Genomic DNA, 13997 nt, shown 5'->3' with positions numbered 1-13997 from the left:
GCATCTCCAAATCCCTGCCTCCTGCTGGCACTCAGACCTAGCACGAATAGACCGTAATGTAATGAATCACAATGCCATTGCATGCTGTAGATTACTGGTTCCCATTTTCCACTGGCAGAGAGTTAAGCTCTGAGTTCGAAGCAAATCAACCCCAGCATCCTCTTTTTCAGAGTCTGTTTCCTAGGACCACTGCTGATCCAGTCCTGTACCAGCCAGGGTCCAGTCAGGAAAGTGAAGTGGATTTAATATTAGGAATTTGTTATAAAGATACTAGAAGGCAGAAAGAGCAAAAAGTAGATACCAAAGAAACCCAAATATTAAAGCTGCAGAAAGCAGCTAGCTTTCTGCTGTGGGCTGCTGACAGAAGTGACAAACGCAGGAACTGGAAACAGGAAGGAATTCTCTGCCTCCCACATTCCCATCCCCGAGGGCCTCCCATCTATTGAACTTTACAGGAAGCCAGCTGGCAAGGGACGCTGGTAAATGCAGTTTGCTGAATTCTAGCCGGAGCCTGGCAGAACAGAATAGAGGAAGGTAGGCTTGGAATGGAGAACGGGAGGTAAATAACCAATTCCTGCATCAAAACTTATCTAGGTAAACAGAGATATATCTCCTGAGAGAGGAAAATACAGAGGCAGTGGATTCCAGTTACATTGTGGCACAAGGAACTTTCTTAAACTTTGTGGCATTTGCCCATATAACAAGGGCCTAATATACATTTATTGATTAATTGGAGAAGAAGATAGCAATAGGGAACTGCTTTGGCCAGGAGCATAGGACAAAATAAATTTATTTTTAAATGCATTTTGTAGAAGAAGTTGTATCAGTCGCATCATTTGGTTGCAATTGAAAGAAAACTTGGAGCAAATGGGCTTATATTAAAAAAAACAGAATGCATTTGCTTATGTAACAGAACAGACAAAGGTGTGGGTGGGCACAAGGGTCTAACGATGACATCGGGATCCAGGTTTTTTCTACCACCTCTTCCCTCTGCTTCCTTTTTGTGATCTATTGTCAAACATGACTTTGTATTTTCAACAGTAGGCTCCTCTTAGGGGAAGTAAACTCCAAATAGCATGTTTGCGGCTCTGTTCTGTTTGTCCTATAAAAATAGAATTCCATGTTAGAACAGATGCAAGAAGTACAGAGGAAGCAACTAATGCCCAGAATTTGGGGTTGTACAGATCAAATAGAAATATAACCAGGTTAGAAAAAAAAAGAGAGAGAGAGAAGAAATATAATCAGACTGCTGGTCAAATCAGGCAACTTCCCAGGGTCTTGATCCCCCTTTGCTTTAAAACTCAGCACATGAAATGCTCTACCTATGGGTAATTTAAAGTTTAAATCAGCACGAAATTTAAGGAGGCCTGTTCAATCATAACATTGGCAAATGTTTTTTAATGATAACACATATTGCTCCAGAATATGTCATTAAATTGGTAGACTCATAAATTATTAGTGGTCATATAAATCAGTACAATTTTTTGAGGCACATTTGTCAATAGATTGGAGGCCATACAATTTGTCATACCATTTGTTTAATTGTATTCTGTAAATCGGAAATAATTCAAAAAGATATAGAAAGCTAAAGACATGGAGACATTCACTGCAAATATAAATATGTGATTTTTAAAAAGATTTTATTTGTTTCTTTGACAGAGAGAGCACGAGCATGGGTAGCGGTAGGCAGAGGGAAAGGGAGAAGCAGGCTCTGCATGGAGCAGGGAGCCTGATGTGGGACTCGATCCAGGATCCTGGGATCATGACCTGAGCCGAAGGCAGACGATTAACCAGCTGAGTCATCCAGGCATCCCTAAATATGTGATTTTTTTAAAAAAGCTTTTCCATAACATTGAGTGAAAAAAAGCAAGGTATATAACTCTATACTCAGTTAAAGTTTTAAAAAAAATGAACTAGGGGCCCCTGGGTAGCGCAGTCGTTAAAGCGTCTGCCTTCGGCTCAGGGCGTGATCCTGGTGTACCGGGATCGAGTCCCACATCAGGCTCCTCCGCTATGAGCCTGCTTCTTCCTCTCCCACTCCCCCTGCTGTGTTCCCTCTCTCGCTGGCTGTCTCTCTCTGTCAAATAAATAAATAAAATCTTAAAAAAAAAAATAAAAAATAAAAAAATAAAAAAATGAACTAAAAAAATATGCTTGGATATGTAGCAAGAACCATGTCAAGGTTTATACTTCTACCCAAAAATACCATTCCAAGGATTTTTCTAAAGGAAATCCATAGACTGAAGTAAAATATGTCTTATATGAAAAAATGTACTAATTACAGTCTTATCTAAATGGTCCCAAACTGGAAATAACCTGTCAAACAACATGGAAGTGAGTTAGCGATAGTAATTAGTATTTGTATTGCAGACTACTATCTAGTCGTAAAATGACAGTTGAAAAGATTATATGGAAATATGGAATAATTGTTACAATATAATTTTAAGTGAAAAAAATAATTTCTCACCCTGAGCCCATCACTACGTCACTCAGTTTATGTACATGATCTCTTTTCACGCTCGCACGGTCTGATGGGCAGAAAGGATGTGATCCTCATTGTTAGATGAGAAGGTGCAGACAAAGTTCATTAGTAATTTTCCCAAGTTCACACAGTCAGTAGAGCCGGGATTCAAACCTAAGCTAACTGACATGGAAGCCCTTTCTCCTTATCTAACTAGCATGCTATAAATCCCCAGACACTTGAGGATAAGTAGCAAAAGTAAAGAGAGAGAGAATCAGCCCGGAACAACAACGTGGGAGTCTTATATTAATGGTTTCCTTTTTATTACAATGTCAAGTCCAAATAAATAAACAACAAATAAGAAAAAAGAATGGAACAAAAAGCTGGAAAGGAGTATATACACTAAATTATTAATAAGGTTTTGTTAAAGTGGAGGAGCTGTATGTGGAACTTCCCCCTTTTCTCTATTTTACAAAAATTTTTGGTAATGGACAGCACTTTTGTAAAGTATTATTTTAAGTGTTCCCTTTGGCAGCACATACACTAAAATTGGAAAGATAGAATGTTAGCATGGCCCTGTGCACAAAATTCTGTAAAGCATTCCGTATGAAAATACAGCTATATAGCACGATATGAAAGCCAGAGCTCTTTATGCATATTGATCATTGAAACACCGTGGTACTCAGAAATAGCAATGGTACGTCTGGCAATGTGTTATTAGAAATAGGAATATCTGTCATTTTCTTCAGAGATGAGGAGAACTATGATTTCACTTATACGTGGAATCTAAACAAAAGAAATGAACAATGAGAACAAAAGAGAAAGAGGCTCAGAGGTACAGAAAACAATCTGGTGGTGGTCAGAGGGGAGGGATGGGGAGACAGGCAAAATAGGTGAAGGGGAGGAAGAGGTATAAACGTCCAGTTCTCAAATAAATAAGTCACAGCATAAGGAATATTGTCAATAATATTGTAATAATTCTGTATGGTGGCAGATGGTGCCTCGACTTAATGTGCTGATCCTTTCATAACGTCTGTACGTGTCGAATCACTATGTTGTATACCTGAAACTAGCAAATATGATATATCAACTATACTTCAATTAAAAAAAAAACTGGGGGGGGGGCGCCTGGGTGGCACAGCGGTTAAGCGTCTGCCTTCGGCTCAGGGCGTGATCCCAGCGTTATGGGATCGAGCCCCACATCAGGCTCCTCCGCTATGAGCCTGCTTCTCCCTCTCCCACTCCCCCTGCTTGTGTTCCCTCTCTCGCTGGCTGTCTCTATCTGTGTTAAATAAATAAATAAAATCTTTAGAAAAAAAAAAACTGGGGGGATGACTTCCACAAAGTCCTGTTTTTAGCACGTTTGGGAAGAAAATCTAAAAGCACATATTCTTTCCTTTTTTCTTTCCTCCTTTCCTTTGCTGTCTCAGCTGTGAAATTAGAATGGTAATAACAATCTCTGTCTCTGTCAATGTGATGAGATTATGGTTAATTTTTATTTTCTTTATATTCTTCCTGTATTTGAAAGGTTTTTTTTTAAATATTTTTTACTTTATTATGTTCTATTAGCCAGCGTATAGTACATTAGTTTTTGATATAATGTTCAACGATTCATTAGTTGCGTATAACACCCAGTGCTCATCACCACATGTGCCCTCCTTAATGTCCATCACCCAGTTACCCCATCTCCCCACCCCCCTCCCTTCTATAACCCGCAGTTTGTTTCCTGGAGTCCAGAGTCTCTCATGGTTTAAAAAACACATTTTACATTTATTTATTTATTCATTCATTCATTCATTTATTCATTTATTTATTTATATTTGTCAGACAGAGAGAGAGCATAAGCAGGGGGAGCAGCACTCAGAGGGAGAAGCAGGCTCCCTGTTGAGCAGGGAGCCCGATGCAGAACTCAATCCCAGGACCCTGGGATCATGACCTGAGCTGAAGGCAGACGCTCAACCAACTGAGCCACCCAGGCATCTTAACATTTTACATTTTTAATCTGAAAAAAACAGTAAACTTGATGTTTTAAATTATTTTATTTAAATTTAGAAGATTCTTTAAAATTTTTTTGATTTTTTTTTTAAAGATTTTACTTATTTATTTGACAGAGAGATAGAGATAGCCAGCGAGAGAGGGAACACAAGCGGGGGAGTGGGAGAGGAAGAAGCAGGCTCACAGCAGAGGAGCCGGATGTGGGGCTCGATCCCATAACGCTGGGATCACGCCCTGAGCCCAAGGCAGACGCTTAACCGCTGTGCCACCCAGGCGCCCCTAAAAATTTTTTGGTATTTTAAGGACACCTGGGTGGCTCAGTCCATTAAGCGTCTGCCTTCAGCTCAGGTCATGATCCCAGAGTCCTGGGATCGCGCCCCTTCTGGCTCTCAGAGGGGAGCCTGCTTCTCCCTCTCCCTGTGCCCCTCTTCCTGCTTGTGCGCGCTCTCTCTCTCTGTCTGTCCCTCTCAAATAAATAAATAAATAAATAAATAAATAAATAAAATCCTTTCAAAAATATTTTGAAATTTTAGAGTTTCAGTGTCTATCTTTTGAAAATCAAAAGGTTGCATGAATGCCAAAGAGTATAGTATTTTTGGCAAAAATTTTATACGCGCAGCCTGTTTTTTCCCTTACGTCAGGCGCACACTTTCACCCGTGTTTTTAAGAGACATTAAAAAGAAACTAAAAGAAAAGTTGACTGAGTGAAAGTGTGCAGAGGCGCTAGGGTTGCCAGCATCCTGCCCGCTCAGTCAGGTGTGACGTCGGCCTCTGCGCACAGCGCATGACCGGCCTGTGACAGAACGTGTGACACACACATGTGACGGGCGAGCCCTCCCGTCTGCTCCACGTCGCGCCCTGGGGACTTGACCTCCGAAACCACCCTGCCGGGACCAGGCAGTTCAAGGGTGGGGAGTGTGAGGGGTCTTTCCAAAACACACACATTGTTTGAGTTCTTGTCTAAAAATGAGAAGGAAAGAACAGTGAGTGTGAGGGGCTGGAATGTGACGGTTGGAAGCTGTTTGGGGAAATGCCGGTCCGACCATCTGCAGCTCGCCCCCGTGAGAGGTTTAATGAAAAGTTCGAGCCCCAGAGTCCAGAGTCTCTCATGGTCCGGGACATAATCTGAGGGTTACAGAAGGGAGGGGGTGGGGGGATGGGGTGACCAGGTGATGGGCATTAAGGAGGGCACATGTGGTGATGAGCACTGGGTGTTATGGCCACGGATGAAATGTTGAACACTAAAAGAAAAAAAGAGAAAGAAAGAAAGAAAGAGAGAGAGAGAGAGAGAGAAAGAAAGAAAGAAAGAAAGAAAGAAAGAAAGAAAGAAAGAAAGAAAGAAAAAGAAAGAAGAAAGAAAACTTCAAGCCCAGGCTGGCAGACGCTGCACTTTTCTGAGTGTTCATAGATGAGACGGGGGGTTCACTGGACTCCCCAACAACATCATCTCCCTTTCAGGGCCACCTCGGGGGAAAGGCCGCTGGTCTAGTCCCAGCAATCCATCAGATTCCATGTTGGGGCTTGGGACCCCCGTCAGCACGGTGGGAGATGTGAGGGGTACACAGTATTTATGAGATATACACTACACTTTCAGGGATTCTCCGGGGCTGGAGAAATTCACATGGGAAAGGTTGTATAAAAAGCAAGGCCACTAAATAAATAAATAAATAAATAAATAAATAAATAAATAAATAAAATAAAATAAAATAAAATAAAATAAAATAAAATAAAATAAATAAAATAAAAAGCAAGGCCACATACAATTAAGGGTCTGATGAGAGGAAACAGAACATAAGACACAAAGGAGTTCAAGTGAGTGGGAAGAGAAGCACAAGACTAGGGAGGGAAAGAGAAATGTACTGGGCCTGGAAGGTTTTTAGTGACAGGGAGGGAGTAGATCAGTAACGGTGGCAGGGCTGAAATTCAGAAACTTCGCCGACCTGCCCAGCAGTGGCACTGGTCCAAAGGCGGAGAAGCATCCTGGAAGCTGGTTGTTAAGTGGTGGCCAGGGGGCTATCTGGGGGGACCTAAGGGATGCAGCAAGTCTCAGGAGATGGCAGGATGGCGGGGGATCACTCAGGGTGCTCTGGACTGTGACTATTTTCTATCTAGATAGTTCTACCCACTACAAAGGTGCAACCATACCAGTATCTGCTGAAAATCAGCCTTGAATGACGGCAAAATGTATACAATGTGTAAAACTTGCTTTTGTATGTGGCATTTCATTTGATCTGTCTGTCAGTCTATCTACCTGTCTAACTAGCCATCTGTCTGTTTCTCTGTCTGCATATTTACCTATCTTTCTGTCTGTCTGGCCGCAGAGACCAAAAACATAGGTAAAGATGAAGACGTGGGTCTGAAGGGAGCCATCACGCATCTTTCATTCAGTCATCTCGTCATTCCTCTCACAAACTCAGGGCCCCTGGATGTTGTCAGCTGGGCACTCAGCTGAGGAGTCCATCCAGAGCTGGAATTGTCACATGGGAACTGGGTCTCATGGCACAAGCCCTGATATGCAGCCAGGTCAGAATCTGCAAATGGCAACAGGAGGAAACAAGTGAATCATAATCAGTATGGATCCGAGTCAGGCCTCAGGGGAGGCTGGTCTGACAGGGAGGCAAGGACAGATCAGAAATCCAGTCACAGTGTTTTGTCAGGAACTGATGGCTGTCCGGCTTTGCAAACAGGTTTGAGAAGGAAACGAATGGAGCCCGAACCAATTGGACTCGACAGTAGTAACATCATCATCATTTCGATTTCTGTGGCACATTAAGATTTGCAAAGCATTTTCCAATATCTAGTTGAGCCTTACTGCCAATTGGTAAAGCAAACAGTGCAAACATTCTCATCTCAGTGATAAGGCAAATCAGGTTGAGAGAAGGAAAGTAACTTGCCGAATGTACCCATTTCTTTTTAAGCAGAGTTACCAGTTGGTTAGCTCAAGGAGATGCCGTAAGCACAGAATATCTTCATTTTTACCACAGCACATACAAAGAGTTGCATTAATATGTATGTACATCAGTTAAGATGGCTGGGAGAAGAGGTCAGACTGACAAAACATCTATTAAAAAAAATTGTCTTTTTTTCTCTTTACCTCTGTCTTAACCAGCGACCCACATAGGACAATAGAAGATGAGCCTGTGTTATCTGAAGGCTAATTAAGTGGGGAGAATAGTCAGTCAGGTAAGTGAGAGTTTTCTAATTTAAAATCCCAGCTTCACTAAGTCAAGACCAAAGAGATAGAGTAAAAGTCTTTGTTTTTAGGTGTGTGGGCAGATGGTAGAAGACGGAAGAAGCTTGCTTTGTTAGCAATGAATATGAAAAAATTCTGGGGACTTAATATGAAATAATGAGTGACATCATACTCATAAACTACAAATGTGTCATAACACATAACACGTGTCACATGTCACGACAAAGGTGGGTTAAACTGAAATCCAATTGCTAAAAAGCGAAGGACGTTAGCATATCCGAGAGCAGGACACTGTTCAGGCCTGGGGACAAATAGTTTTGCTGTCACTTCGATGTGTAGACCAGTGTGCATCTGGAGTGTTTTGTTCTCTTCGAGGCCCTACTTAACCGGGACATTGATAGATGGGAATAGATCTGGGGTGGGGCACCCAAAATAGTGACGGGGCTGGAAAATACCGTGGATTAGGACTGCTTAAAGGACTTAGGTGCATTTTTCCTGGAGAATTATCAAGGGAAGACGTGAAAGCAAGTTCAAGAGGTACAAGTGACATTGAAGTAGAGTTTGACCCAGAACCAGCAGGATCTCACTAGCAACTAGACCTACTCACCAACGTTCATCTCCCAGATCCTGGAAACACACACACCCCAGAACTACCATTTTTAGGATGCTCTAGAAGGTATTCTTCCCTGAGGAGGGAAACTCGTAAGGTCTCCTTTTTATCCTACGATTCTATAACTGTTCGAACTTGTCATTCAACTTCCTTCGGGGTCAGGGGGGAGTGAAGGGTGATGGTGCAATGAGATGGTTTCCAGCTCTACCCTCTCTGATGCATCTGGTTCTGGGGTGGGGCTTCACTTATATTTCACAACAATACCAGAGACCCAGATCTTTCATCAGCAGCATGACTTTCTAGATCTCATCCTCAAATGACCTTTCCTCTGCCCAGATATTCCAATCAATCTACCATCAAATAAGCCCAGTTTCTGCACCTCATTGGTATGGCTCCTTGAGAACTATGTCAGCTTGCCATATTCCTTTTTTTAAAAAAGATTTATTTATTTATTCGACACAGAAAGATATATATATAGAGAGAGAGAGCACAAGCAGGGGGAGTAGCAGAGGGAGAAGGAAAAACAGGCTCTCCACTGAGCAGGGAGCCCGACACAGGACTGGATTCCAGAACCCTAGGACCATGACCTGAGCCAAATGCAGACCCTTAAACAGACTGAGCCACCCAGGCACCCAGCCATATTCCTCTCTTAGTATTATTACTTTTTCCTCTAAACTCTGTTTTTAAACTCAAACATCCCGTTTTCAACACTCCTTGTATCTAAACACAGAGCGAGGCTAAAGACACAAACGAGAAACTACGTAAAGGGTCGTCAGTGTCTGCCTTTACCTGGAGAATAACGTCAGGATTGAGGAAGAGCTGAGGTGAAGTTCTGGGTTTGGTTTTACGGCGGTAGCCAGGAGTCACTCTCCCTTAGAGAACTGCATCCAGATAGGATCAGGCACTGCAGGCAAAGGAAGTGGTTGTGCCTGGGTGTGTGAAGAGAGAGGCTGGGAAGTCCCTACCCTTCCCCTATGCACATACCACCTGCATGTCTCCATCTTTCTGCCTGAACACTCACCTTCAGAGATAATTTCCTTTAGGCCTCAAAGCCTTTTTAGACTTTAAGAAGCTCCTTAGGAGCTATTCATTAACTCAACCAGGGCAACAGACAAGACTGGGAGAAAGGGTAATTTTCGGGGAGGTAGGGTCCAGGGCTCCCCTTGGAAGATGCAGTCATGGGAAAACCACACTGTTACTCTCTTTCATGTATTTACCACCGATTTAGTGCTAAGCACTATATGTTAGGCATGGGGGAGACGGAAATAGTAGACATCATTCCTGTCCTCAAGGGACTTGCAGATCATAGAAGTCGTCTTTCTGACCATTTACATAGTTGTACCCTATATGAAAGGAAAGATGTTCTAAGATGACTCAGATGGGGAAAGCAGCTGGGGTATGTGTGGTTGGGTAACCCATGATGGGCCTTTACCCTCCCGTCACTGGGAGGTGGGGGGTAGCTAGAAACCACTGGTTTGGTCAGTGGAAGGCAGTACCCCCAAGGAGGGAACAGGGATCCTGCAAGGACTGGAGGGATGTCTAACAGGACCTCTCCGTCAAGCGCTGGGGCCATGAATTTTTCTGTAGGATTTTATGTTTTCAGGTAATCCTTTACAGAATTAAGTAAGGAGCCCCCCACTCCCCAGGCCAATACTGGTAAGGCCAAAGAGCTAGAATTCCTCAGGACTTTCTTTTGGAGCCTCAGACAGAGGAAGGCAGATGAGAGACGTGGCATGCTATAAAAGCAGACTTTTTACCCCAAAACACTGGAGGATAGTGAAACACTCTCCATCAGTAACAATGGCTAACTTCTGCAGAGATATACAACCACGGGGGGTGCGTGGCAGAATCTCATGGGGAAAGGGGGAAATCGGAAGTGATTTCATAAAGTTTCCTGGTTGGGTTTATATGACCTTTTCCCACCTGAGTTGAGACTGGTAGATACAGGCCTGAGTCAGAGCTGCTCTGTCACTGATCAGAAACCCGCCCGCAGGCGGGTCCCTCTCTGAGCCTGTTTCCTCACAGGTGAGATAATCAATCTTCCCCAGCAGCACCGTTGACAGGAGTAAGGATAACATACTAATGTACCCACCCTGGTTAGTATGTAGCCAAATAGCCAAAGCTATTCCAGTTAGGATCTTGGTTTTACATTTATGTGATTAAACTAATTATTAAGGGTTTTTCCCCCCCTGAAACAGTCAACCTCAAAGGTAAACTTAAAGTGTTCTTTCTGGGAAAAAAAATCTGGTGAGTTGGAAATAGCAGCTTCTCTCCACCTCCACACCCCAACTTCCTATTTCCAGCAATTAAGATGTCATGAAACACTGAACCCCAGTTTAAGCTGGGGTGCCTCATTACATAGGGCAATTTTCTGTTAAGAGCTTATTTCCTGAAAATCCCAGGATTTTCCCTTCTGCATGAAGGCTGACTGAGCAGACTCTGTTGTCCCACAATATAGGTGTTGAGACAAATGACCATCCTAGTGGCTAACCATTCATTACGCTTTGGCTCTTTGGTGCCCAAGTGAAAGTGAAGACGAAAGGAGCACACAAGGAAGTCTGCTGTGCTAAACACTGCACGAGCTGTTCTGCATGAATCATTAAACGTAACCACTTAGAGCAATTTGGCAAGATAGGTAGGCTTATCCTCATTTTCCTGATGAGAAATGGAAGCTGAGAGTCCCATGTCCAAAGTACCATGTCTGGTAATTAGGGAATAGTCCTGGGGCCCAAGTACATTTTTCTCGAACTCCAAAATTTTTTACAGAGACCACAAAGGACGTGTTTTAGGGCTCATGGACGTAAGACATAATTAAGAAGTGAAATGGATCGGGACAAAGGCTCACTACTTCCAAGCACACGTAAGTGATTGTCTCTCCGGTGGACACTCACTTCTGGTTGTGACTGAAACCGAGCTGCCCAGGCTCAAGTTCAGACACTTCCTCTCCACTCAGCCAACGGCCATAAAGGAAAAAGAAGTGGCGAAAAGCAGTTTCAGGCTGATCATGTGCAAACTCTAACCTTCCCTGGACAAGAGGAGTAAAGGGACCACGTCTATGCATCCCAGGACATCGAGCAGTTGCCTAGGAGATCGATATCAATCCGTCGTTTCAAACACATGTTGTTGTCTTCATCTGGCCCCGACAGCTGAAGCTGAAAAAACATCCTGCCTCCCAAGCAAAATCACATTTAGATATAAAGGCACATCTGTGTTCTGCACTTTGATGTTCACAGCCGTCCCTCTTGTCCCCTCAGGAAGCACCGGCCACAGGCCTTTGCAGACCTGGGACCCTTTGGGGCTCAACACAAATGCACAGACCACACTTGGAGAAGCACTGTTACCACCTCACTTTGAATTACAACGGCCAGACCAGGGTTCCTTCCAGGATAAATCCAACCACTTGACCGCTTGACCCTCGAGGTGGTCTCCACCTATCAATTAATTGCAGATTACTTTCTTCCTCTTTTTGTCTTTTTTTTTCTGTTTTAATTCAAGCAACCTACAGACCTGCTTGAAGCAGTCTTCAATGACTACAGACGTTCTGAAGGAAGTAAGAGAGTAAGAGATCTAGACCCTATTTTCTTTACAGTGATTGCTGTATAACTGAGCACAACTGTTATTTTTTATCTTGAAAATCAAAGCTGCCTCTAGAGGCTTTAGGGTAGGGCCTTGCTATTTGCATGTTTCTTCCCCTGCCATCCCCCTTGGCTCTCCTGCGCCCGCCCGTGGGGTTAGAGGAACCAGCTACCTGTGGGAAGGAGGTAGAGAGAACACGTAAGCAGAGTTCCCAGCTCAGGGCAAGCATCCGACTTGGCCTTCCTACAGTCATATTGTACAATTAGGTTTAAAAGCCAAACCAAATACCACCCTACCACCAACGTAGCTTTCCTTTCTCAACTCTGCTTTATGGTAACATGATTTTCCATCACCGAGTGATGATACTGTGATGACCTTAAGGGATTTCTATGCTGAATTCGCAGAAACAGTTTGGGGGAAGAATGTTACTTCTCTTTTGCTTCCCCTCCCCAAAGGTCCCTTTTATGCACCTCAAACTTACTCTTCAACCCATTCTTTTGATGGAAATTAATCTATGTTTCCCTGTACACCCCACCCTTACCCCAGTGGCCAAAACACACAAAAACCAGGGCCAGTTCCTCAGCCAACTGCAGTAATAACCTCCCACAGGAGCTGAAACCCCACTCGAACCTGGATTTTTTCCTCCTCAGGATTCCTCTTGGAGAAAAAGAATCAGGACAGCCCCCACGCAGAGGACTGAGCATAGAACAGAAACCCCAGAGCCTTCCAGCTTCAAGCCGTTCCCATGAGCTACACAGGGCTGGAGGGAGAAAAGTCTAGCGCAGGAAGGGCAGTGGAAGCTTTGGGAAGCGATCTCTCAGGAGATCTGGAAGTGTGAAGAGAGCTCTGTAGTTACTGGGAATATGAAGATATCGGTGCCTGACAGACAGTAGGTGCTCAATAATAATTGAATGAGTGCATGAATGAATGGGCAAAAGGGAAAAAGCATAAGAGATGGGAGGGCTGGGTACAGACGACACTCACCTTTACTTTCCTCCTAGGATCTTTTTTAGAGTTATTTCCATTTTTTCCACTGGCTCCAGGATGGTGCATAGACACCACCTCCAGGCTGAAGGCTTCTTGATCAGTCATCTTTCCAGTCTCGGTGTTGGCTAGACTTAGGTGTCCATTTCCGCACCTCCCAGGCAAAGGCTCACGACAAAGCAAGCCTGAGCGGTAAGACAAAAGAGAAAAGGAAAAGGTGAGCCAAGAAGTCTGCATTCTCCTCCTTCTGTTTCAGTCTGCTGGTGCTTCCGTGGATGTTAAATTCTTCACGCCCTGTTTTCTATAACTATGAACTGTAGTTAATATCACTGAGGCACCGGGATGGTAAATCCACTGACCATAGATTTGTGACATTGTAAAGGGAAACACCGTATTTGGCAGTATCTAGAAAACACACCTTTAAAACAGACCCTAGTTCTTATCCGCTCTTCCCTAAACCACCACTCCTCAGACTTTAATGTGCCCTTGAACCACTCAGGAGTTTTACCATATCATTAATGAAGTATACTCGACATACAATATTACATTACTTTTGGGTCTATAACACGGCGATGTGACATTTGTATATGTTGTAAAATGGTCGCCTTAGTAAGCCAGTTATCATCTGTCACCTTATAAGGTTAATACCATGTTATTGACTACATGCCCCATGCTCTACCTTACATCCCAGGACTTACTTATTTTACAACTGGAAGTTTGTACTTTTTGATCCCCTTCACCCGTTTGCCTCACTGCAACCCTCCTCCCCTCCAGCAACACCCAACCTGTTCTCTGTATCTGTGAGTATGGGTTTGGTTTGGTTTGGTTTGGTTTGGTTTGTTTAGGTCCTAGCTTAGGTCATTGCCAAAAGCGTCTTCCAGCTTTAATTCTTGTCAGGTCTCCCCCATCCTCATGTACCTGCTGGACACTCTGGACATCAGTGACTTGCAGAGCCCCAAACATGTCAGGCTCTTCAAACCTGTGTGGCTTTGTCCATCTTCCCTCTGCTCTTCACCCCCCTTCACTGGATGAGCTCCTTCATGGCTCAGCTCACATGTAACCTCTTCCAGGGAAGGATAGGTATTAAATGTTCTTCGACTATTTGGTAGAATTCCCCAGGGAAGCTGTCTTGTCCTGGGCTTTTGTTTGTTGGGAGATTTTTGATTACTGATTCAATC

General features: G+C 43.6%; 1 protein-coding gene across 3 annotated transcripts in view; it reads left to right on the top strand.

Annotated features, from left to right (window-relative positions):
• The window catches only part of PDCD1LG2 (programmed cell death 1 ligand 2), a 96908-nt gene that overhangs the window by 57841 nt on the left and 25070 nt on the right, over window positions 1-13997 (top strand). For 2 of the 3 annotated variants that reach the window (XR_015722955.1, XM_045772462.2), the window contains exon 7: window positions 7566-13997. This exon is cut by the window's right edge. Coding sequence is in view for 1 of the 3 variants with exons in the window: in XM_045772462.2 (XP_045628418.1) it covers window positions 7566-7577 (12 nt within the window). In the remaining 2 variants the exon portion in view is untranslated. The remainder of the gene's footprint in view (window positions 1-7565) is intronic. The other variant, XR_006775358.2, reaches the window with a different exon arrangement.

Source organism: Ursus americanus, chromosome 34 (assembly GCF_024610735.1).
Source record: "Ursus americanus isolate L20-20 chromosome 34, mUrsAme1.1.p, whole genome shotgun sequence".
NCBI lineage: Eukaryota > Metazoa > Chordata > Mammalia > Carnivora > Ursidae > Ursus > Ursus americanus.
This window is presented reverse-complemented; position numbering and strand designations above follow the sequence as displayed.